The following is a 23,809-nucleotide window of genomic DNA, read 5'->3' as shown; positions in this document are numbered from 1 at the left end:
CCACATGCCACTGAGCTTCCGTGGCGGTTGATTTTGTGTTGACATAAAAGACCCAAGGCCCACCAGTTTGGGCCCGCAGAGCCGGCCGGGCCGCTCCCTTCCAGCTACTGAGGTCGTACCAAGCTGATGTCTTGGAGGAACCGTGGATGTGCAGGTGCGTTTCTAGCAGAAACCAAGGCCTTGCTTCGGCTTGGCTGTTTCATCCCCCCAAGATTCAGCTTTCGTTGGCTGGACGCATCCTTCTGAACCACCGTCAGGCTGAGGATGAGCTCTGTTTGGAACATTCTGGGTGAAGGGATGGGGAGGGGAAGAAAGTGGCATGTTGGTCAGTGATTTCTCTGGTGGCTCAGGGAGGGTTAGTGGGAAAGAAACAGGAGCTCAGCGCAGCTGACTTATCCTGTCTGTGCCTCACATGGGGGGCTTCTCTCCCCACAAGGGCATCTGGGTGACGAGGGGGTGCCAACAGCTAGACAAAAATCATACTGGGGCGCCTGGGTGGTGCCGTCTGTTGCACGTCCAACCCTTGGTTTGGGCTCCGGTTGTGATCTCGGGGCTGTGGGATTGAGCCCCACGTTGGGCTCCACGTTCAGGAGGGCATCTGCTTGGAATTCTCTCCCTCTGCCCCTCCCACTTGTGTGCTCGCTCTCTCTCTCTCTCTCTCTCTCAAATAAAATCTTTAAAAAATCATAATAAGACTAATGGTGAGGGTTGTTTAGAAGAACTCTGGTATTTTTCAGTGTTTTCCCAGGAAGGGTCTATGGGGAAGGGATCTGGTAGGAGTGAGGTAGAAGGAGAGATTATATGGACTCGGTCTGGAAGTTAAGGATTCATAGTCTCCCATTTCTGAGAGTGCAGGAGGTGGGGGTACAGCGTTTTCAGGAGGAAGAAGCAGCGGATGGGGCTGCTGAGCTCTGGGAGCTGCAGAGGGTGCGAGGGACCCCCGTGTCAGCGGCATCCCACTGGGTACAGTGACACCGTCTGCCCCCGGAGCTCTTTTCCGGACCTTCCCCGATCAGCTCTTACGGAGGCGCTGGCTCAGACGGCTGGGCCTGGGCTCCCATTTGGCGTCTGTGGAGCTGACCTGCAGGTCCACTCACCTTCAGAGTCCTTCCACCCAAAACGTGTCTTGGTGGTCTGCCACGCACCGGCCACTTGACCGTGAATCCTGTGAGGCTCAGAGCCGTTCACGTTACTCTGTGGCGTCAGTTCCTGCTGATAGGCCCCGGGCCTCTTCCGTTGGCCGTCTGGTCAACTCTAATAGGAAGAATGGTGAGGAGTGGGATACGTATTGTGAAGGGGCGGGGGGCCTGTTAAGGAAAGGCGTGAACCTGTCCTCAAGGAGCATTTCTTTTTTATGGTGGCACAATGGGCACAGCATATACAGTTTACTGTTTTAGCCATCTGTAAGTGTCTATTCAGGGGCAGGAAGTTTATTCCCAGTGCCGTGCAGCCCATATCACCGTCCGTTTCCAGAACTTTCTCGTCATCCCAGACATCTGGGAGCATAGGTCTTAGCTGGGGGACCATACACTGTCACGCAGGAAGAGTGAACTCCCTGTGAGCAAAGGCACTTTCCACCTGCACTGCTGGTCCTGGTTCTGCCGAAGCCGGAGGCAGGGTCCCCGGAGCCTGGGTTTGGCTGAGCCTTCAGCACTGTGTCTCCAAGCTCATTGGCATCCCCAGCCAGGCTTGCCCCAGGCTCCAGCTGTGGGCCTGTGGACTCCCAGCTACAGATAGAGGAGTAACCAGGACAGTGAATGTGCTTTGCAGTCGTGAGCCCTGTTGTCGTCCACCTGCATCCCATGCAGGGACCTCGGTGTCAGTCACTCTGTCCTCAGGCAGCTCTGCGGGATGCGAGGTGCCAGGGAATACCTGCTCTACCTCACTCCCTTTCTGACTCGGCCTTTCTGGTGTCACCCCCTGACCTCCATGGGACTCAGAAATTGTGATGAGTAACTGTGTGTGGAGGTTTCACTGGGCCGTGGTACCCAGATATGTGGTCTAGCACTATTCTTGATGTGTCTGTGAAGGTGTTTTTTGGATGAGATTAACAAATCTGTAGACTTTGAGTAAAGCACATTATGCTCCACAAGGGGTGGGCCTCGTCAAATCAGTTGAAGACCTTAATGGGTGGCGGAGGGCACCAAACCTGATCTACCTGGAAGAAGAGGGAAATCTAGAAAAATGCATTTGGATTTGGATTTGGATTTGGCCTGCAACTCTTCCCTTGGTCTCCAGCCCACCAGCCTGTCTTGTTGGACTTACCAAGCCTCCATAATCATGTGAGCCAATTGCTTTTTAAATAAATCTCTCTCTCTCAGTAGATGGAAGTGATACTGTGTGTGTGTGTGTGTGTGTGTGTGTGTGTGTGTGTGTTGGTTCTACTGCAGTGGGTTCTCCTGCCCTCCACCTGGCTTAGAGGTGAGCGACCTCATAGGAGAGACAAGTGTATTAAAGCCATTCATAAGTACAGTGTGGCAGGTGCAGCGTGAGAAATGCCCATAGTGTTATGAGGCCATAGGAGGGCACCTGGGGGCTAAGAAGGGCTCTGCGGGGGTACAGAGCAGGGCATGGGATGTACCAACACAGAAGGCACCTGTGGCAGCGGGGGAAGGCCGGGAACAGGAATCAGGAGCGTCCGTCCCTGCAGGCCGGGCGCTGAGGCGCGTCTGCTGAGCCTGCTTGTCAGTACTGTACACCTGGGAAAACGGAAGCTCCCAGAGAGTGTGTCATTTACCCCAAGACTCAAGGTGCTCTCCAGGGCCCTCTCAGGAAGGGAGGAAGGAGTAACCGCCCAGCGTGGGGCATCTGTCCTCTCAGACATGGGAGTCCACAGGGACAGTATTTCTGGGACTCACTGTTCAGATGTCCGTTTAAGGGGAATCAGGGGGATCGTGGTATGTTTATATCTATGGTAGAAAATTACCAGGGATAATGGAGGCCCCTTTCGTCCCTTCCATGCCCACACCCTGGCATAGGGTCACAGAAGATCTTTAGGCTTTTGACCCCAGGCTTTCACAGCAGTGGAGTGAGCTGGCAGGGGGTCACGTAAATAAGGCTCTGAAAATCCCGAGACGTCATCGCTCCTTGGGTTCTAAACCCTCTGTACCCTATGAGGCCACAGCCAATGCCTTCTTTTTCAGTAGAACCACTGCCGTTTCCAGATTAGAGAATCAAGGCGTACTCAAGAGTGTATACTCTGTGTGTCCTGTGTCCCAGGTCTGCCAAGAGCTGTCCCCAGCCCCAGCACACCCTCTAGTTCGTGTCATTTGCAGAGGGTCTCTGAGAAAGAGAGCCCGCCAAGGGGACAGACCTGTCCCCTCCTGTGCAGCCTCCCTTGTGAGCTGGGGGGTGGGGGGTACTGGAAGGAGAGATTTATACAGAAGGTGAGACTTCCAGTCTCAAGGGAAAGCCCCGTCATCGACAGGTTGGAATTCCTTCCTCTGAGACCTTACATTTGCTCATCTTGGAAGCCTTGTGACCTTCCTGTGGGGTCAGAAGGAGACGCCGTCTCTACAGACTGTTGTTCTGTCTCTACTCGGTCAGAAAGATGGAGAATCCAGTGGGAAAAAGCTGGCCAACAGTTTGGTTAATGTTACATAGACCCGCGGGGACCACAGAGCCCTGAGATTCTTCGAGGGAAAAAAAGCAAAGCGTTGTAGTTAAAGAGAGCAGATTTCTCCTGTCTGAATGTGTTGCGCTAGGCCACCTGCCTCTGCAGGGTGAGACCCAGGGTTCCCCTCGAGGGCTGTTGGCAGGCGGGAGAGCCCCAAGAAGGGGGTGGGAGGAGCGCGTGCCCACGAGTGCACTGTGCGCGTGAGCCTGAAGGGATGCTCGGTGGAGAGGCTGGGCTGTCTCTGGGCTTTGAATGGCTGCCACGTGGGGCAGGGACAGAACCACTCTAAACGCAAAGCCCTGGTTTCCGGCTCAGGGAATTGATGTTCTCTGGAGGTGGTTGGATCTCAGAAGCCAGAATTTAAGATGGAAACTCCCAGACCAACGGACCCCCAGTCCCCACCCCCTGCACATCCCCCATCATGTGCAGGCGGAGCCCAGATGGGCATCTGTGAGGGGGGCTGCCCTGCGTGGTGGTGGGGGACTCGCTGATCTGGAAGCATCTCTCTTCCTTTCAGCCTAATCTGTGGCATCGCGACAGCCTCTTCTAGGGTTCAGGGAAGGATCCCTGGTGTCGGCGGAGTGCCGGCTCCATGCCGGCTCCGTGCTTAGGGACTCTCTCTGCATTACTCATTTTCTCTTTCCCAGAACCTTCTGGTGCCCGTTCCACAGCAACGAGCTAAGGCACGGTGAAGTGACCTGCCTTGCCACCGGGTCAGCCGTAAAGTGGAAGACCTGGGGTTAAAGGTGGCCTTTCCGATCCCAGGGCCCACCCTCTTCCCCACCGGGCTGTTTGAGAGAATTTTCTGCATGGTAGACAGAAACCGCGTACCTGTTCCTCGCCCTCTGCCGCCGGTGTCTCTTCTTTTGAGACTTGTTTCTTAGACTGAAAGAACTTGAGGAGTTGGTGCTGGTTTTGTCCTTATTTGATTGTTAGTCTTTTTTATATTGGGTCCTGACTGGCCACTAACCAGATGAATGTGAGGGTCAGAGTGGGATTAATCCACTAGAGTGGATTTCGCTCATGGAGTCCAAAACCGGGCAGGACAGGGCGTCCATCCATCTGTTTCATTGTGCCTGGGGAGGACGTGAGCCTCCCTCCTGGCCGGCTTGGATGTGGTTATGTCGCAGATGGAGTTGGCTGGGGAACGAGACATCTGTCACATCATCTCTGCGTGTCCACGAGCAAGTAGCGGAGGACTCATTTCTTCCTTCGTTTTTTGGGTGGGGCTCCTTTGCCCAGCCCTCGTCACCCTGTCAGGATTCAGAGGAGACAAGGAAGTACTAAGTGCCCGTCATAGGGAGTCAGGCACTGGCTGGACCAGATCGAACCATGGTCTTTTCCCCCAAGGAATTTAGACTCTACAACAGTGCTGATGTGGGTGGGTGCAAAGAGCCCACGGAATGCTAGCACCCATCCCTCCACCACGCCTCACCAAGAGTTGAGCCCGGTTCTTGCAAGGGTCAGTGGTGCTGAAGGTCCAGCCAGCGAAGAAGACAGCCTTGGCGCCACGGTCAAGGTAAGAGGCAGCAGAAGAGACAGTTGGTGGCAGGAGTCAACAGTCAGGTGGTGGTTTACAGACTTTGCTGGAAAAACCAGGCTGATCAACCAAAGGAGACATAAAGCAGCTCTGTCCCTAGAAGTTTCCATTATAGCAATGACTGGCCCATATGACCGTTGAGTACTTGAAATGTAACTGGTATGACTGAGGAATTGAATGTCTCATTTGACTTAATTTTGGTTAATACAGAACAGCCACTCGTGTGTCTAGAGACTACACAGTGGGTGTAGAGCTTGGCTATTTTAAAAAGAAATCACCTTTACACACAGCTTTCGCTTACAGACAGTGGCCTTGTGAGGTACACAGAGCATAAACGATCCTTACAAATGAGGAAACCATGGGCTCAGAGCAATTAAGTAACGTGCCCCAAACCACAGAAGCCAGTGAAGGGCAGAGCCCATGCCCACGGAGCCCAGCAGTTCCGAAATTGCCTTACTCATCTCCGTGTGGCAGCCTCCATTCCTCTCGTGGCCAGTGACTGATACTTACACCTTACAGCCCTCACAGGTGGCCACCCCCGGATGCCCCAGTTGCCAGCCTCCCACGTGCCGGGAGCTCGCCCTGCCTCCTTTCAGGCCGCACAGACCATGCCCATGCCCCCTGCTTCCTGCTGTGACAGTGCCACCCTCCACCTGCGTCTGGCATGGCTGGTGAATAAAGGGTTCGAGCAAGGATCACAGACCCTAATGATGAGTGACTTCACCGTCCCCAGATTTGCCGTGCTCAGACGGGGGCATGACAGCAACAGGGAAACTGAATTCTTTTCCGTTCCGATGGTTCAAGACCAGCATTGCTGAACCAAATTTACCCCGAGACAGGGAGAGTGTGGAAACCACAGTGACAGCTTTGTGGGTACATCTTAATGAGCTCTCAAGCCGTCAGTTACTGCGGCTGTCACCAGGGTCCTTTTAAGAGGGTGGGGTGGGGAAGGGGCACCGGAGCCAGGCCCCTCCTCTCCAGGTCTCGGGGCATCCCAGAAGTGGGCTGAGATAGAAGTGGGCTATGTCCCCCCAGGTGTTACTATAATCCATATTGCCTATGCTCCTTTCTGTTACAATGTCTCTAAAATACGCAACATTAGGAGTAACATTCTGGGGCAGAGTGTAATGCTGCGTATTAATTTCCTTTCTTTTTTTTAATAAATATATATATTTAAAAGTTAACAAATCACAGGAGCAAGAAAACCTTTTTAAAGGAAAAGCTTGGCAGTTGAAAGATACATTTTTCTGCCCTAAAGACACCCGTCAAAAAAGCTCGTGGCTCTCTAGATAGTAAAGTTTTGGCAGCAAACTCCGAGTTCACGGGGCTAGACGATGCCCTCTGCCTCTGCGTGGCGGTGGGACTGTAAGGATGCTCGCTCCAGATGCCTGGAAGGCGAGACGGGACTTGCGGGAGGCATGCCAGCCAGGAGTTCCACGTTTCCGGAGGGGTGTTTCCTACAGCGCCGTCTTTCCGAGGCTCTTGCAGAAAGCACCCCGCACGGAGTATGAGCGTGCATGTGGATGTCCAGCGATGCTGTCTTTCTCCCATTATGACCTTTAGGGCAGGCTTTCGACCCTGGACACGATTCATTTGTATGTCTGCAGCGGTTGCAGTGACGGTGGAGTTGGGATAAGCTTGCGTGGAAGGCGATGGTTTGTTCGTAGCCTTATAATTTATTCATTCAGCTGAGGAGCCCAGATTGACGTCTTCGACCTACTGAAGTACTTCCGTCAAAGCCCACCCAGACCAGTGGGATAGTGGACCGGAGGGACTCTCAGACGAGCCGCACCTGTCAGGCTGAGCCCTTTCGGGGCTGGGTTTTGACCACCCAGCTAACTGTTCTTCTAAGTTGTGACCCTCGACAGGGACTCGGGGAGTTATAACTTTATGTGTTAGTTATTGAAATGTAGATCCAATTTTATATTTACTTTAAAAATAAACTCACACCAGAGGGATGGGGGCTAGGAGCAAGAAGTGAGTGGCGGTTAAGAGGTTCAGACTTCCAGATATAAAATAAGTAAGTCATGGGGATTAAAAAAAAAGGTACAGCGTAGGGAATATAGTCAGAAATATTGTAACAACTTTGTGTGGTTACAGGTGGTGACTACAGATCTTGTAATTGTCATTACACCTGAAATCAATATATTATTATATATAGTACTTTACATGTAATACTATAATAAATGTAGTTAATAACTAATAATAAGATAGTATTACGTGTCAACTAAACTTCAATGAAATATTTTAAGAGATCACGCCTAGCAAAAAACAAAAGAAACTCATTATTTTATAGTAGCGACTGCCTCAGTATTGGCACCATCCTTGGACTTCGATTGCTGTCCCTCGGTCTTCCTCCAGATCTCCTAATAGGAACTCGAAGACCTTTGATTCCACACCTGTCTCCTGTTCCTGTGTTGGAGCAACCGAGTGCCTGCTCCTTGGGAAGAGACTGGCTAGACCATTGGGAAATGCCAGTGTCCAGACAGGCCCGTGTGCACAGACTAAGCTCCGCAAGTCCAGGATGGCCCTCTAACGGGACCGCATGCCGTGTGTCTCCCAGGGGAGCAAGAGGCTGGCCCCGACCAAGAGTGGTCACCCTCTGCACACGTGTGCTTAGCTCAGGGTCTGTTAACAGCCGCTAGCTTCGATCAGGATTGCCTTTGGGAGCAAATACGGCAAGTTCTGAATGCACCCACACTTGAGTAATTCTGATAGGGAAGTTCTTTTGTAATTATGTTTAGTCATTTTGCAGTAAAATTGTATTGTATGTTTGGCATCTAAAAACAAATATTTCAAAATATCTGTAATTCTGGTATAGAGAGAGCCACTTGAGGATTGAGCCAGCGTATCTACATAAACACGTGCACACACACACACACCCGTTTTATAATCTCATTACTTCACTTACGAGGTTGTTGTGAGCCTTTTCCTATGTTATGCAGTAACTTTTCTAGATTGTGATTTTTGAAAAATTACACTGTATCCCGTTATACCTACAGATACTAATTTTAATCGGCCTCCTTTTCACGGGAGGTAATTAGGTTGTTGCTAATTTTTTTAAAGATTTATTTATTTGAGAGAGAGCGCACAAGGAGGGGCAGAGGGAGAGGGAGAGAGGCAGACTCCACTAAGCCCAGAGCCCAGTGCAGGGCTCGATCTCACGACCCTGAGATCATGACCTGAGCCAGAACCAAGAGTCAGATGCTTCACTGACTGAGCCATCCAGGCGCCCCAGGTTGTTGCTAATTTTTTGCCATCATAAAAAAACTGGAGTTCATCAGGTGCATAGAAATGCTGCCGTTGAAGCAGTATGGGGGAGTAGGCAGGCCTTGAAGATGCTCAAAAGATTCCTGTCCCCGGTACGCGCACACCTTCTCCCAGTTACTCCCGTAACACTTTCAGGGAAAACGTGAAAGCCTTTCTGTTTTCCTTAAATCAGAAGGAAAAAAAAACCACCCAGCTTTCAAGCTGACGAAAGTGCTTTAACATATCCTATGAATGTACTGGTCTTTACGCCAGCGCAGATGTAAAATGTAATTTCCGTACGGAGGGAGAGGCGCAGGGCAGCGGAAGGGCCCGTGAAAGTCACAACCCAGCCTGAAACCACCTCGGTTAGAGACGCGGGCGTTTGTACCGATGGTGGCCCGCGTCCCCTTACCCTCGGCCCTGGAAGTGGGGAAGCTGCTTTCGGAGGTGATTTCAATGGAGGGATGGCCTCCAGCTTCGGTCACTGGGAAGGGTTGCCGATCGCTGGTGATTTGTAGCCGCTGCCTCGGCCGCCTCTGCCTCTACTGAGCTGGGAGGTGCCCCCGCCCCACCCCCTTCACCTTCAGCCACTTGCCTCCACGCTTCCCTTCTTGTCCTGGGGTGAGTAGAAGTGGCCCGTTCCTCGAGTGTGCTTGTGAGGGATTCTCGGCTCCCGGGTCAGGCTCTCCAGTTCCCTTTGAGCATCGCCCCGGCAGGACTGTGACGGGCCCACGCAGCCCCTGCGTGCCCTCATGCCCCACCCCAAGGATGTGCTCACTTCCAGCATGCAAAGAGCAAGGGAGAACACACCGGCCTGAGCAACCGACTCTAGTCTGGCAATCAGAGGGATGATGTTTTGAAGGTGCGCCGTGGTTTGAAGCCCCTTAGCCAGGCACCCGGCCGATCCGCCTTCCGAAGGGCTGGCTTTAGTGCCGCGGTGAGATGAGATGGGTCCCCGGCTCGCCCGGTGCCCCAGCCGGGACAGCTCCCGGCAACAAGCTACTAGGAAGACGTGATCCCCTCTAGGTTATTCTAAGACCCAGGAGAGAGTCCCTGTTTTCTTCGCTGTCAGGACTCGGAGCAGTGTTGCGCTATGGCCCACTCATGCCGTTCTTCCGTCCCACACAAACCCAGGGCTGCACGTTTACGTGGGGAGGGCCTCGGCTGCCGTGCGGCTTTGACAGGACACCTGAGGTTGGCGTGTGTGCGGCTTGGTTCTTCTCTCTGACGCTGTGTTCCTTCTCCAAGTTTAGCGCCCTCCCCTCTGTTATGGGCCAAACTGCGCCCCTCACATTCATGTGTTTGAGTCCTAACCCCCAGTCCTACAGAACGTAACTATATTTGGAGATAGGACCTTTATTTTTATTTATTTATTTTTTAAGGATGTTATTCATCCATTTGACAGATCACAAGTAAGCAGAGAGGCAGGCAGAGAGAGAAAGGGGGAAGCAGGCTCCCCACTGAGCAGAGAGCCCAATTTGCAGCTTGATCCCAGGACCCTGAGATCATGACCCAAGCCAAAAGCAGAGGCTTAACCCACTGAGCCACACAGGTGCCCCAAGATAGGGCCTTTAAAGAGGTAACTTAAAATTAATGTTAAAAAGATGTCATTGGGGTAGACCCTTATTTAACATGGCTGGTGTCCTTCCAAGAAGAGGAGATTAGGACACAGACACAGGAGGATGCTCTGTAGGACATGGGGAGAAGACAGCCCTCTACGAGCCAAGGAGGGAGGCCTCTGCCAGCCCCTTGATCTCAGACCTCAGACTTCCAGCCAGAACTGGGCGAAAGAGCATTTCTGTTGTTGAAGCTGCCCAGTTTGTGATACTTTGTGATGGCCGACCCGTAGACTGACCCGTCAGCCCGCCACCCCTCCCCTTACGCCTTGGGACGAGTGGCAGCTAGAAGACCTGATTATGGTTTGGGCAGAGAAGAGTGAGATGTCAGCAGCCATGGTAACAAGCCAAGATCCCGCTAATTTGGCTGCTCAGGGTACCCAGGGACCATGTCCAAAGGCTTTCTCGTTTGTTTTCTAAAACTATTTTTGCTCCGTCACATGTCTCGCATCTTGTACGCAATGCAGTTGTTTCTTTAGCTTGGTCGAGGGACTTTCCATGGGGTCCTGTTAGACTTTGCCTGCCCTGGACCAAGTGAGCCAGTGACCTCCCCATACCTCAGGGAGGCCCTCAGAAGCCATGTGCGGTGTCATCAGGGTTGGGCCTGAGGGGTGCCCATGACACACCTCCCATTCCTTGGTGGGAACCTGGGGTTTGGATGGAGGATTTCCTTTTGAATGACACACGGGACAAAAACTGTCCCTACGGTGGATTTCAGGGGACATAGTGCCCAGCGTGGGTATGAGGGGATTTCAGGTAGGCTCGCTGGGAGAGGTAGGTATGAATCCGAGCCTTAGGTGCAGAAACCCATGGTAGTGGCCACAAGAGTGGACGTTGCTGAAGGAGGGAAGACACGTTCTGAGAAATGGCCTGGCTCGGCCAGAATCACCCGTGACGTGTGACAGAAGCAGAGCTTGGCTTCTCTATCCCTGTGTTTTCTTCTCTATCAAAGAGATTTCTTCTGGGAGTTGAGGTGGAAGAACCATAGAGATCCCAAAATGAAATGTTGGGAGTGCTGCCGAGTTGTCTGAAAAGATGTTCTGTGTCATCAAGCCATTGCCTGCCAGGCCACACGAAGTAGGGTCCTCCGTGAGGACATCTCAGGTGAGTGTCTGGAAAAGGATCAGCCCTCAGAAGACGAGCGTCTTTTGGAATTGGAGTCACATTCGCCTGCCTGCATCGGCCTCAGGACCATCAGAGCCTGTGATCGCAGTCATCTGAGCCAGGAAGGGTGCTGTGGACAGGCCTGGGTCATCGCTGGGGCCCTACTGGTTTTTCACAGCCGAGCATCATCGACTGTCTGCGTGGACAGGCGTGCACCGGGCAGTTCTGTATGTCAGAGGACAGGCGGGGCTAACCTCCTTGCCAGCCAAGTGTCTGTTGTCCCTGGGGCCCCTGACTGGGACAGGTGAGCACCATTAGCTGGTGAAGTGCTGCCAGTGAAGGCACCTAGAACGTTCCACAAGAAGAACTCTTCTCCCTTAAGGAGAACGGTAGTTGGTACCCGTGTGATAGATTCTTCCTGACTCGTCCGTCACTGGGAGGATTGTGCTCTTCTTGAATCCCTTCCCATTTGCTGTGATTTTCCCAGAAGATGTTCACGGGACAGAGAGTGTAAACATAGCTTGCTAATCCCGGCACGTCCTCATTGCTGGTGAGTTTTCAATCCTTGACCCTGACTCCTCTTCTTCCGCGCGGCGGCTACACTAAGGAAAACGGCAGCAGTGAATGCGACACGCTTTGTGAATTAAAAAGCTGTACTCGGGGACCCCTGAGTGGCTCAGTTGGTTAAGTGTCTCTTGGTTTCGGCGCAGGTCGTGATCTCAGGGTCATGGGACTGAGCCGTGTCGGGCTCTGTGCTGAGCGTGGGGTCTGGTTCAGATTCTCCCTCTGCTCCTCTCACCCCCCACCCCCCAAAAAACCCACAACTGTATTCAAATGGAAAGTACACAGACGAGTTTATCCTTACAGGTGATGTCGTCTTAAACTATCGTTTCTCATAAACTGAAGTCCCTCCCGTGCCTCCCAACTGGGGGATGTGTTTGCATGGACCTCGTTGCCAGATTCGTTGCCCATCATAGTTTGACACTTTTCTTCTTTACTTTGACTTTTACAAACCGAAAGTCATGGACGGAGCCACTGGCTGCCTCGACTGTGGGGTGGCCTTGGGGGCGACCTGGGGCCTCCGCGGGCCGAGGAGATAATACTGTGGTAGGGGCTACGGAACCACTGGCTCAAGGGAGAGGTGGCTTTCCCACCTGTTTGGGGCCCAGCGAGGGCAGTCTGGGTCCCAGTCCGGCACCACGCGAGCTCACTGACCGCTGTGTGTTTCTGTTCCAGATCTACGTGCACCTGAAGGACGGTGGGGGCCCTGACGGGCTGGATGCGCTGAAGAATAAGCCGCAGCTGCACAGCGCGGTGGCCCGGAGCCTGTGCCGGAACGCGGCGGGCAAGAACTACATCATCTTCACGGGGCCCAGCATCACCAGCCTGACCTTGTTCGAGGAGCTGGAAAAGCAAGGTTGGTTGTGCGGCGCGCCGGCGCCAGCGGGGCCCCTGCCCCCCCGGAGAAGTGGTGGGGAGGCCTGGGGGTGCAGGTGCGAGGTCGTGACCGGCGGGGACAGTAGGCCACCACGGACAGGAGGGAATACGGTTTAGCCGGCCGCATGCCCACCACGTACCTGGACACCGCCGGGCACCAGAGATCGGAAGGGACACCTGCCATGGGCTCGCGCTCTGCCCACGGCACCTTTGTGGCCTTTCTTGTGAGACCGTGGCCGTTCAGGGCTTCTCCCGGTGTCCTGGTCCATTCGGGCTGCTCTCACCAAATAGTTGAGATTGTGCGGCTTATAAACAGCAGGTGGTTATCTATTCCTCGTGGTTCTAGAGCCCAGGAGTCCAAGGTCAGGGTGCCGGCACGGTCGCCTGAAGACGTCTTCCGGGTTGCAGACCTCAGGTGACAGAAGTGACCAGGGGGCTCTCTGGGATCCCTTTTCTCAAGGGCGCTCCTCCCATTCACGAGGGCTCCACCCTTGTGACCCCGGCCCCTCCCGGAGGCCCCGCCTGTAACACCCTCCTCGGGGGCCTGCGGCTTTCAGCGGAGGAATTTGGGGGGGGGGCACACGCACTTGCTCTGCGCACCTAGACACTGGTCCCACAGAGGCTCTCAAGTCTGGGTTCAGCCCCGTCTGCAAGGAGGGCCCTGCGGTTGTCGAGGACGTCGCAGGGATTTATGCAGATTAGCACAGGCTGCTGTGCGGTGGGTCTCGGGAAATTCTTCGTGGCCCTTGGTGCCGGGATGCTTTGTTCATCGGTTCGTGGCTCTGGCAGAAGCGGCCGCTGGAGGAAAAGATCTGGACCGAGTCAGGGAGCCCAGGAGCAAGCTGCTTACCCTTTGCTTTGTCCCCCATTTGGGGGTTTATATGAAGTCGGGAGAGACATAAAAGGCTCTGTCCTGCCCTGCCAGCCACTAGAATTGCAGACCTGTTGCTTAGCAACGGGTCGCACATCTGGCCTTAAAATCCTCCTGAGTCACGGGGAGCCAGCAGCTTCTGACCTTGACCTCAGCCACGGCGAGGAAGCAGCCGCCCCGGGACTCTGAGCTCTGCTGGGTCTCAGTCCTCTGTGAGGTCCAGTCCCCGACAGGGCTTTACCTGTGGGGAGAACTCAGGGTGCAGAGGTCAGACAATGCGGAGAGGGGCCGCGGAAGTCAAGTTGCAGAAAATTGGCCCTCGTGTGTGTTACCAGCCACCTGGGAAGAAGGATGGGCTCCCACGGTAGGCGGTGCGGTGAGAGCCCGGGCTGCCATCTCCGCCCGCCCGCCCGCCCGCTCCAGTCCCAGGGTGGGCGCGTGGCCAGGAAGGCCCGGGGTCCCTGGAACTGCCTTGGGGTGGACATGCAGGGACGAGGGACACATGCCCGTGGGGTACAGAATGTTTCAGGTCACTGATGATACAGTGTCAGTCTTTAGTGAGCTTCAGTCTTTGACCGAAGACCCGGAGGATGAGACCGTCCCCAGCGACGTCAGTCGGAGTGTCTGCGGGCGTCCGGACCGGGGCTGGCCGTGGGGAGAAGCCGGCTTCCCAGGACCCGCTCAGCGGGGCAGGCTTGCGTGTGCGCGGGGAGGGCCAGGCAAGGCCTCGAGCCCGGGGCGGAGTTCCACGAGGCCTCCCCGTGCACACTGGCCTGTACTCCATCCCTCCTGCCCCGTGGGAGCTTCTGTGGCACGGGCCACACTGCCACTCCGCCCTTTAGTGGCTCTGTGTTCAGGAGCAGGACGCTGGCTCGGTGCATGTCGCTCGATGATTCTTTCCTCTGCGGTTAACTTGTCTCCAGGGGGACGGCGGCTCCGTTTTGCACGCTGCCTCCGGGTGCCGTGCAGACAAGCACCGGGCTGGGCCTGGGGCTCTTCGGGTCTTGGCCAGAGTGTTAGGGGTCCTGAGTGTGGTCAGGCTGGGACAGCAGACAGACCTGGGCTTAGTCCTTGCCTTTGCCCTCCTCGCTGGGAGCCTGGGGGCCTCCTGGAGCCGCGGTCCGTCTTCAGTGTGGGTGGGATAACCCGAGTGCAGAAGTTTCTAGAGGCAGGTGGGATGATCCGTGCTCACACTCAGCACTGTGCCTGGTGTGTAGTGAGCGCTCGCGACGAGACTCCTGTGGGCACTGCCGATTCACGGCGCATGAGATGGTCTCGCGTGTCATCTTCAAGGTCCTTAGAGAAGTCCTCTGGGATAGAAATCCCCGAACGGTAGCGGTCTCCCCTGTGGGACTTCTAGGCGGCCCGTCCTCCCGATGTGTCAGCCTCAGAGCCAGGCAGTCCCTCTTTGGTGTCGGCATGCGCGGGTTGTCTGTGACCCTGTGGACTCAGTTTTGCGTCCCTGTCCCTGTCCCTGCAGAGATCTACTGCTGCGGCCTGCTCAGCTCCAGGAAGAGCGACTGCACCGGCCTGCCCCTGTCCATGCTGACCAACCCGGCCACGCCCCCGGCCCGGGGCCAGCACCGCATCAAGATGAAGGGCAACATGTCTCTGATCTGCTGGTACAACAAAGGGCACTTCCGCTTCCTGACCAATGCCTACTCGCCCATGCAGCAAGGTGGGGGCCAGTGGGGGCTCTGGGCCACCCTGGAGTCGGGAAGCCCCCGTTCCTCGGCCGCGTCGGTGCTGGGGTGGGGGAGGGGCAGGGTGGCAGGAGCCACCTGGGCCCGCGGGCTGCCATCCCCGGGCTTGTCAGCTGGGAGGGAAGCCACGACGGTGGAATTTTTTACGTGTCTCCTGGCTTGTGTGTGGCCGCTGTGAGTGGCCGTGTCCGAATGGCATGTCCCCCATCACCTGACCATCCAGGATTCGCTGAAACATCTTCTCTAATGGGAGGGGAGATACCGACTGTTTTATCGCTTCCGTGTCTTCCTTAGAGGTTAACCATGGGCGTTGTGGGGCGTTCAGGTGATTCCATCGTTAATTTCATGTGGGGTTTAGAATCCATTCCTAACAGTGAGCAAGGACTGTAGAGTTCAGGTCACTACAGCTGAAAGACTTTTAAACTGCTGACAAGGAACCGGAAAGGACAGCGAGGCACTTGACAGAAATATCTGTGGTTACAGGGTGTGTTTGAAAATCCCTTGTATTCCTTTGTATTTAGACATCTTTTCTCTTTACTTCTGAAGGACCACCACAAGGGGCTCCGTTGTGTGTGTGTGTGTGTGTGTGTGTGTGTGAGAGAGAGAGAGAGATACGTGGTCTGTACACGTGTGGTGTGTACGTTTGGGGGGTGTGCTTAATTAACTGCTGTTCGTTTATTCCTGCGCCTCACCCCTTGCACACACACACACTCAGCGGAGACTGGAATCCAGGGACACAAGCCCGTGGGACTTAGGTGTAGAGAGCTATAGAAAGCTGCCAGCTTCTCCAGGGCTGTGCGAAGGGCACTTAGAGGAAATGTTTGGAATTGACCTTGAAAGCCAAAGGTGAGACTTTGAGCTGGACTTCTCTACTCTCCTGATGGGGCAAGAGCATTCACAGGGAGAGCGCGTTCAGGAAGACAGTGTAGGAGCTGCCTCCCACCAGATTATGCGTAACAGATTATAAATTATGCAATATGATTTAAGACAACAGAACCTTAAAACCCCAATCTCAAGGGCTGGGAGCCTTCAATCCGTCACCAAGGGAGCCAGCAAAGAGGATGTTGATCAGGAAGAAGAGAAAATGGGTAGGGTTGGTCTTTAAATATGCCAGAATTTAGTGTTTGTGTTTCTCTTTCAGTTATAGTTTCCATTTCTAAAGTACTCTAAATCACAAAGTCCTGGGGCACCTGGGTGGCTCAGTCGGTGAAGCCTCTGCCTTGGGCTCAGGTCCTGACCCTGGGTCCTGGCATGGACACCCGCATCAGGCTCCCTGTTCAGTGGGAAGCCTGCTTCTCCCTCTCTCGTTGCCCCTCCCGCCTCATGTTCTCACTCTCTCATGCTCTCTCAAATAAATAAATCTTAAAAAAAAAAATTCACAAATTCCCAAATCTTAGACTCCCTTAAAAATCCCAGGGAGTGTGCCTCAGGCCTCCAACAGCACCGCCAGGAGCACTTGGAGGCAGGGGAGGGGTATGGAGAGCCCAGGCTGGGTGACCCACCTCTCCTCCCCACAGGACATCCTTTAACTAGTCTATTTCTTCAGGTGACTTTTTTTTTTTTTTTTGTAACAAAGGGAGATATTTTCCTTTATACTTAAAAAACATGATTTTTAAAAACCACTTAGTATTTCATTTTCTTTCTTTTTTTTTTTTTTTAAAGATTTTATTTGTTTATTTGACAGAGAGAGAGATCACAAGTAGGCAAAGAGGCAGGCAGACGGAGAGGAGAAAGCAGGCTCCCTGCTGAGCAGAGAGCCCAATGCGGGGCTCGATCCCAGGACCCTGAGACCGTGACCTGAGCCGAAGGCAGAGGCTTAACCCACTGAGCCACCCAGGCGCCCCAGTACTTCATTTTCTTAAATGTCATTATTTTTCTCCCTCCCCCGATTCATAATCCATTTTCTTCACAATATGAATCATGATAATAGTGAATATCTCCATACATTGAGGAACATCTTTGATCATTTCCTCAAAATAAAGCTGGGAGTGCAATGGCTGCCCAGAGGTCTGAACATCTGGAGGACCTTTGATGACGCGTCACCCGAAGACTGCACTTAACCACTGTGATGGGCTCTGGGGGGACCGACACTCCTCCTGAGTTTCCCAACACGTTTTTCCCCCTACGTTTGTCAGTCTGGGGGATGAAAATGCTACAGAATTTTCATCTAAATTGCATGAGCACTGGTGGGGTTGAGCATCTCTGTGTATTTGCCACCAGTTTACAGTGATTTCTTCGTATTCTCAGTTTGTCCTTTGAAGTGCTTGTTGAAAGCTTATTTTATGCTATAGCAAGTATTTTTCTGCATTTGTTTTATTTTTGCTTTTATTTATGACTGGTATTTTTTAACCTAAAATTGCGTTTCCTTCTGCACGGGCAGATCTGTTGATCACGCTCTTTGTTCTAAAACTTCTTGCTCTGGGCCAAGGCTGGATAAGGGCTAAGATTACCTGCTTACCATACAGCGTGACTCTTTGCTCTTTCCAGTAATCCACTATCAGCTGGATTTTTACTGTTTTTTTTTTTAATTAAGTGTAAAGAATGGCCTGACCAAGCGGCTTTGCTTCCGTGCCTGAACCACTTACAGAAAAACTCTTCTTCTACTTTTTAAAAATATCACTCAGAAGATGAAGCCTCAAATATCAGAAAGACTGCCTCTCAGCTTCATACTCTTTCCTGCTGTGATCATAGATGTATGCGCTCTTCTTAAAGTTGAGAATTTCCAATTTTAGAAAATAGACAACCAGTTAGGAACATTCTAGGAATCGGTTTCTTATTTCTTCTGGATTCTAAGGAGAAACATCCCTTTCTTCAGAGAGCGTGAGCACGGTCACTGGCTTCTTAGAAGTCCCATATCCAGGGACATCCATCCGGAGGACCCAGCCCTCCCGCTCTTTCTGAAGTCCGTTTTGGAGCTGTCCTCTCCCTACCAGAGCCTTTGCTCACGTGGGGTTCAGACTACATGGGACCCACGCACATATAGAACGTGCGTATAGGACTGACTTGGGGCCTGACTCATTCAGCCTCGAGGGTGGTGGGAGGAACGTCAGCACACCGCAGGTAGCCTAGGGAGGTGAAGGCCAGGACTGCCACTCGCGTGAGCACACGTGTTTCTCCCACCGGGTCAGACAGATCGTGGGGTGCCGCGGAGGTACGTGCGTAGAGCACAGCTAGGCACGGAGACTGGCACACAGCCGTGACTGTGTGGGGCCCGCCCAGGGCGACGTCAGCAAAGCCAGTAAATGTCACACAACCTCTTGTCAACGTGTCCCATGGTCGGGCTTGTTGGTGCCCAGAGGAGGATATTACAGGACAGGGGCCCCACACTTTGTAGCTGGAACAGTGTCTGAAAATCCACGATACTGCCAGGGACGGGGTGATTTATAAAGTGGGGGGAATGCTCAAGCACATGGGTGCAGACCCAGGCCTTGAAGCCGCCGCTCTGCCGAGGTTTCCAGCAGAGAGCCTCGCCGAGTGGATGGGGAGGGGACGAAGGGCTGGAGCAGGCCCCCCGGGGCTGGGGAGGCTGGGACAGGGCAGTCCAGGAATTACGGCCCCAGTGGTCACCCAATCTCAAGTTCTCCAGGGACTTCTTGGTATGAAAAACCAGTATCAGGGGGCATGGCTGGAGGACAGGGGCCCAAAGAAACAGAAAGACTGGCGCTCAGGGCTCCGTCTGTGCTGATGGATCCCTGCACACTGGTCTCCCGTGGTCCTTGGTGAGAGGGCGGGAGACACGCTAGGTGGAGACCCTCGGGCCCACAGGGGACCCCCTTGTACTTCAACTCTGTCCACTCAAGTAGTCCCCAAACTTTGCAATCCTTTAGACTGATCCCTTTAAAAAAATATATACACACCAAAAAATGGCTTTTGTCATAATCCTGTGATGCTGTGGGGAGGCTGGCGGGAGGAGAGGGCAGCAAACCCCAGTCTCACCTGAGCTTTCTCCCACGTCTCCTGCGTCTCCCCTGGACAGCAGCTGTGGGCCTGTGGGCAGGTCTGGGAAACGAGTCGTCCCGCAGCAGTTCGGGCAGTGGGGGGAGGAGGGCTCACGGATCTCCTGCCCGTCACACCCTGGTCAGTGGCAGGCGTCCCTGGACGCATTCCCATTTGCAATCAATAGAGGGAAGGTGTTTGAGGGCTTGGGGAGGGGGTGAGGGGCAGGGTTTCAGGAGTGGCTGGATGCAAAAGGCACTTTCCCTCCCTCCCTCTCTCAGTCCACAGGGCCTCCCCGAAGTCCTGGGATGCACAAAAGGAGGAACCTGGGGTGTGTGTGTGGAGGGGGAGGTGCTTCGGGTTCTGGCTCTGGAACTCCGCCTCTCCGTGATGGCAGCAGGCAGGGGAGGCAGAAGGGACTCTGGGGCTCCCTGACCTCTACAGCCTCTGTGCGGGGAGGGGGCAGAGGGGAGAGTCAGTCCTGCATCTCCCCTCTGCTCTCCGAAGTCCCGGCCAGGTGCTTCGCCCTCCCTGGTGCCGCGTAAAGCCACCTTTGGTCCCGTCATCGTCCCGTGTGCCCGCAGCACCCCTGCACACCCACCTCACTTTATGTTGTCCTCAAGTCCTCGGAAGCTTTGAGGGACTGGTGTCCGGTTTCTCTGTCTCCCCCTCCCCCTTGGCTCCCTGGAGGGCCAGGCAGGGTGGAGATAGGCACGTGCGTCCACGGGCACGGGCAGGAGACCGTGCGGACGGGGGTGTGACCTTCTGTCTTCTCCGCAGGGGTGATCATCCGGAGGAAGAGTGGGGGTATCCCCTGCCCCTTGGCGGTGGAGGCGTTCGCTGCTCACCTTAGCTACATCTGCAGATACGATGACAAGTACAGCAGGTGAGTGCGTGGCGGCTCGCAGCCACGGCAGAGCACGGACTAGAGGTGGCCGGGTGCTCAGGAGTCCCCGGTTCCAGAGTGAACAGAGCAGGCCCCTGGGAGATGAAATCTCGAGCCCTCGTCCTGGCCATCTGGGCGCCCTGTCTCCTTCCCCGCCACCCTTGCCCGAGGTGGCCGTCCTTCCACTCACTCGGGCATGGCCGTCTCTTAGTGCTGGGCCCCGCGCCTGCCCCCCTGCCCCCACCCCGGCCAGACTGCCCTTCCCCCATCCCTCACAGCTGCGGCCTGTTTCCCGGCGCAGGTTCATAATTCTCTCCCCTCTGGATGTCCGCAGCGGGTGCACACCCATGACACCGTAGCAGGAACCCAAGAAGCGATTGCTAGTGAGCCTGAGTGTGACTGTTAATTGCCAGGATTGAGCCTCACAACCTAGAACAGAGTTGGAGTAACCCCCAGGACAGGTGGGCGTTGACTCAGCCCACTTGGCAGGGAATCTGCTAGGCTTCTTCATGGCAGAGAGAGATCTGAGGACCCAGTTCTCCCTGGAAAACTCAGCCAAGGCTGGCAGGGGAGCCCCACTCCTTAGGGAGTCCTTAGGGAGCACCACTCCTTAGGGAGCAAATGTTCACGGCCCACCAGCTGCGTGCCCAGAACCTGCTGATTCTACGCAACAAAGAAACCCGCGTTGATTTAACAGACACGTTAGGGGCCACTCTGGGCTGCTGGCAGTGAGGACACTGACCTTCAGACACCCCTCAGGTGCCGAGTGATGGGGACACAGTGCAGGGAGGAGTCCTAAGTTGGGTTGGCCCTGGAGGTGATATTTGTCCTGGATCTGAAGGGAAGCCGGGGGTGGCAAAAAGACTTGCACTCGGGAGGAAGGGGACACGTTACAGATGCCTGCAGCTGAGGGTGAACTTGCCCCTGGGACGTGCAAGCAGTCAGTGTGCCCGGGACACAGCATCCGAGGAGGGCTCTAGGCAAAGAGGGCTGCCCCTTGGGCCCTATTTCCTTGGAGCTTCCGAGCCTTGCCGTGGAAGGCCGGCTCCCCCTTCCGGCATCTCCAGCGTCCTGCCCCCCGTCCCCCAGTCCTCTGATAGGAACGGTTTTCATCTTCTTAGTCTTAGGTCGAGTTCACTGTGATAGCCTCGGCGGGAGCCAGCCCCCAGCCGGCTTCCCACCCCGTGGCTCTGTGGCAGCACTGACCACGATGAGGCCCTTTGGGACCATCCCCCCCGCCCCCCGCCGCGTGCCCGTGAGCCCCAGGGTCAGCCTCTCTTATTCGTCTGTCCTCGTAGGTATTTCATTTCTCATAAACCGAACAAGACCTGGCAGCAGGTGTTCTGGTTCGCCGTCAGCATCGCCGTCAACAACGCCTACATCCTCTACAAGATGTCTGATGCCTACCACGTGAAGAGGTACAGCCGGGCTCAGTTTGGCGAGAGACTGGTGAGGGAGCTGCTGGGCCTGGAGGAGGCCTCCCCCGCCCACTGATGCCGCCGCGGCCAGGCTTAGGGGAGGACCGGGTCCGGGAGGCTGGAGGAGGGGGAGAGCCTGCCGTTCTGACCTGCCCAGCCAGAGCCCTGGGGCGCCCCTGGGGGGTTGGGCCCGGCCCATTGGGGAGCCCCGGGCCTCCGCAGGGCCCAAGGTGGGCCTGGTCAGACGATGGCTGCTGCCCCAGTTTCCCTTCAAAGAAGAGCGCGTCCTCCCTCCAGAAGCCGCCGCCCACCCGGGGCCGGGGCCGCACTCAGACTCGACACGCGGGCCGGGCGCCGTCGGTGGCCTTTGCCCAGCGGGGCGCCGCACCCTTGTGACCCCCCCGTGGAGCTCACCTCAGAACGGGGGACCCGGCAAGGCTGTCGCCACCGGAGGCGCCGGGGGTGGGAGGAGCCGTAGTGTGGCCCGCTGGAAAGGCCTGCGCTGGGAGGATGTCAAGGTGACCCGGTTCCAGCTCGTGCGGCGCCCGCAGGGGACCAGAAGCAAGCCGGTGGCGCCCAGGCACCCGGTCAGGAGAGACCAGAGCGTTCTCCAGCACTCGCCTTGGGCAAGTCTCCTGGAACAAGAAACGCGGGGGGCCATGAGACGCAGGGGTGAAATGGGGGAGCGGCTGCCCATTCCGGCTGATCAGTGAGGCGTCCCTGCTCATTTCATTTCTCTGGCTGGTGGCCGGGGTGGGGGGTGGGGGTGGGAGGGGACAGCGAAAATGCCAACAGAACCGCAGTGATGTGTGATGCTATTTTTTATTTTTAAATATATCTTCAGGTTATTTTCTTACTGTTGCTTAAGATGTTCTGTCAAAGGAAAACGTCCCCCTCCTTTTCCGCCCCCTCCCCGCCCCCACCCCAGCGTGACTCCTTGCATGAGCACCGTTCGGCGTTCTGGGCCCTGGGACTGTACCAGGGCGAGAGGGGGCGGCCGGCTTCCAGAACAGACGCGGTTCCACTCCGCTGAGGATCACGGGGGGCCGGGGGGGCCTTGCGCTCTGTCACAGACGTTACCATCGGCGAAAAACCCGTTAGCGTCGCTGAAGCAAACGACAGAAGGCCTGGGGAGGACGCTTGCTGCTTCTCCACCCCCCCCACCACGGGCGGTGACCCGGCGGCGTCTGCCGGGGGGCACACTTGAGCCACAGCATCTGGGCTCCGTGGGAACGCAGGTCCGGGGGTCTCCGCGGGGGGCCCCGCCCGGCTGGCCCACTGGTCTGCCCACCCGCCCCCAGACGAGAAACAGCGATTTCCAGAATTACACGATCCCCCCTTGCACCCCAATTTATGGAGCCCCCTCGTTTTTTTTACAAATGCAAAATCTCTTCTACTCAGGCTTTGGGACTTTGTTGTTTGTTCACACTCAGTTAATTCCCAGCGTGGCTGGCAGCATGCTCCCGACTCCGCGTCATCCCCGTGTCCCGGGTTCATGAGGACCCCGCGCCCTGTGGTTGGAATTCGATGCCACGGATTGTAGGCCCCATTCTCAGTTGTGTTTCAGAACACCTTCACCGTGTCCTTTGATTGGATTGAAAGCACTTTTACCACATGGAGAAATATATTTTTAATTTGTGACGCTTTTCTACGAGGTCCACTCTTTCTGAGTCTAATGTGTTTCCAACACTTGGGGAGACTCTGATGAAAGCTGATGAATTTTCTTTTCTGTCCAAATAAGTAAAAGAAAAAAATAAAACTCTATTTAGATGCTGATTCTTTGTTGACATGCGGGTTGCTTTCCAACATCAGGGACAAAAGCACGGGCTCCCCTTTTAAGACTCCACTTCTTACCCGGTCGTCTAGTACGTACGATCTTGAACTGTTTTTAATATCCTTTGCCTCTGATCAGTTTAAAAAAGAAATGCAATTAAGTCTTTTTTTTTTTTTTCAAGATTTTATTTATTTAGGGGAGCCTGGGGGGCTCAGTCATTAAGCCTCTGCCTTCAGCTCAGGTCACGATCCTGGGGTCCTGGGATCGAGCTCTGGGTCGGGCTCCCTGCTCAGCGGGGAGTCTGCCTCTCCCTCTATCTCTCCAACCTGCTCATGCTCTGTCTCTCCCTCTCAAATAAATAAAATCTTCCTCCCAAATTTTATTTATTTGACAGAGGGAGAGTGCACAAGCCGGCCCTATGAGAACAGTTGTGTTCTAGGCGCCCAGGAGAAAGTCTGGGCTTGCCTGGACCTGCCTGCCAAACGGGCTTCCTCCTTGTTTCTTCTAGTCGCCGTCAGCATCCATGCCCACCCAGAGAGGTGCCGTTGGGACGGTGGGTGGGTGATTCTGCCTTACCAAGTAATTCGAGGGGACTTACACCGTTCCAGGGCTCTGGGGTTTACATGGTGGCCCCCTGTTTTCAGACGAAGGCTCGAAGC

The 23,809-nt window shown here is 54.9% G+C and overlaps 1 protein-coding gene across 1 annotated transcript in view; it reads left to right on the top strand.

The window, feature by feature from the left end:
- The window catches only part of PGBD5 (piggyBac transposable element derived 5), a gene marked incomplete at its 5' end in the record, with an annotated part of 93,742 nt that extends 70,591 nt beyond the window's left edge, over positions 1-23,151 (top strand). The window contains 4 exons of the mRNA XM_080823701.1: positions 12,362-12,542; positions 14,914-15,111; positions 19,853-19,958; positions 21,257-23,151. Of these exons, the coding sequence (XP_080679827.1) occupies positions 12,362-12,542; positions 14,914-15,111; positions 19,853-19,958; positions 21,257-21,452 (681 nt within the window). The 3' untranslated portion in view covers positions 21,453-23,151. The remainder of the gene's footprint in view (positions 1-12,361; positions 12,543-14,913; positions 15,112-19,852; positions 19,959-21,256) is intronic.
- Between the last annotated feature and the right edge of the window lie 658 nt (positions 23,152-23,809).

Source organism: Martes martes, assembly GCF_963455335.1.
Source record: "Martes martes genome assembly, chromosome: 14".
Classification (NCBI taxonomy): Eukaryota; Metazoa; Chordata; class Mammalia; order Carnivora; family Mustelidae; genus Martes; species Martes martes.
The sequence above is the reverse complement of the archived record's forward strand: the minus strand, read 5'-3'. Positions and strand labels throughout refer to the sequence as shown.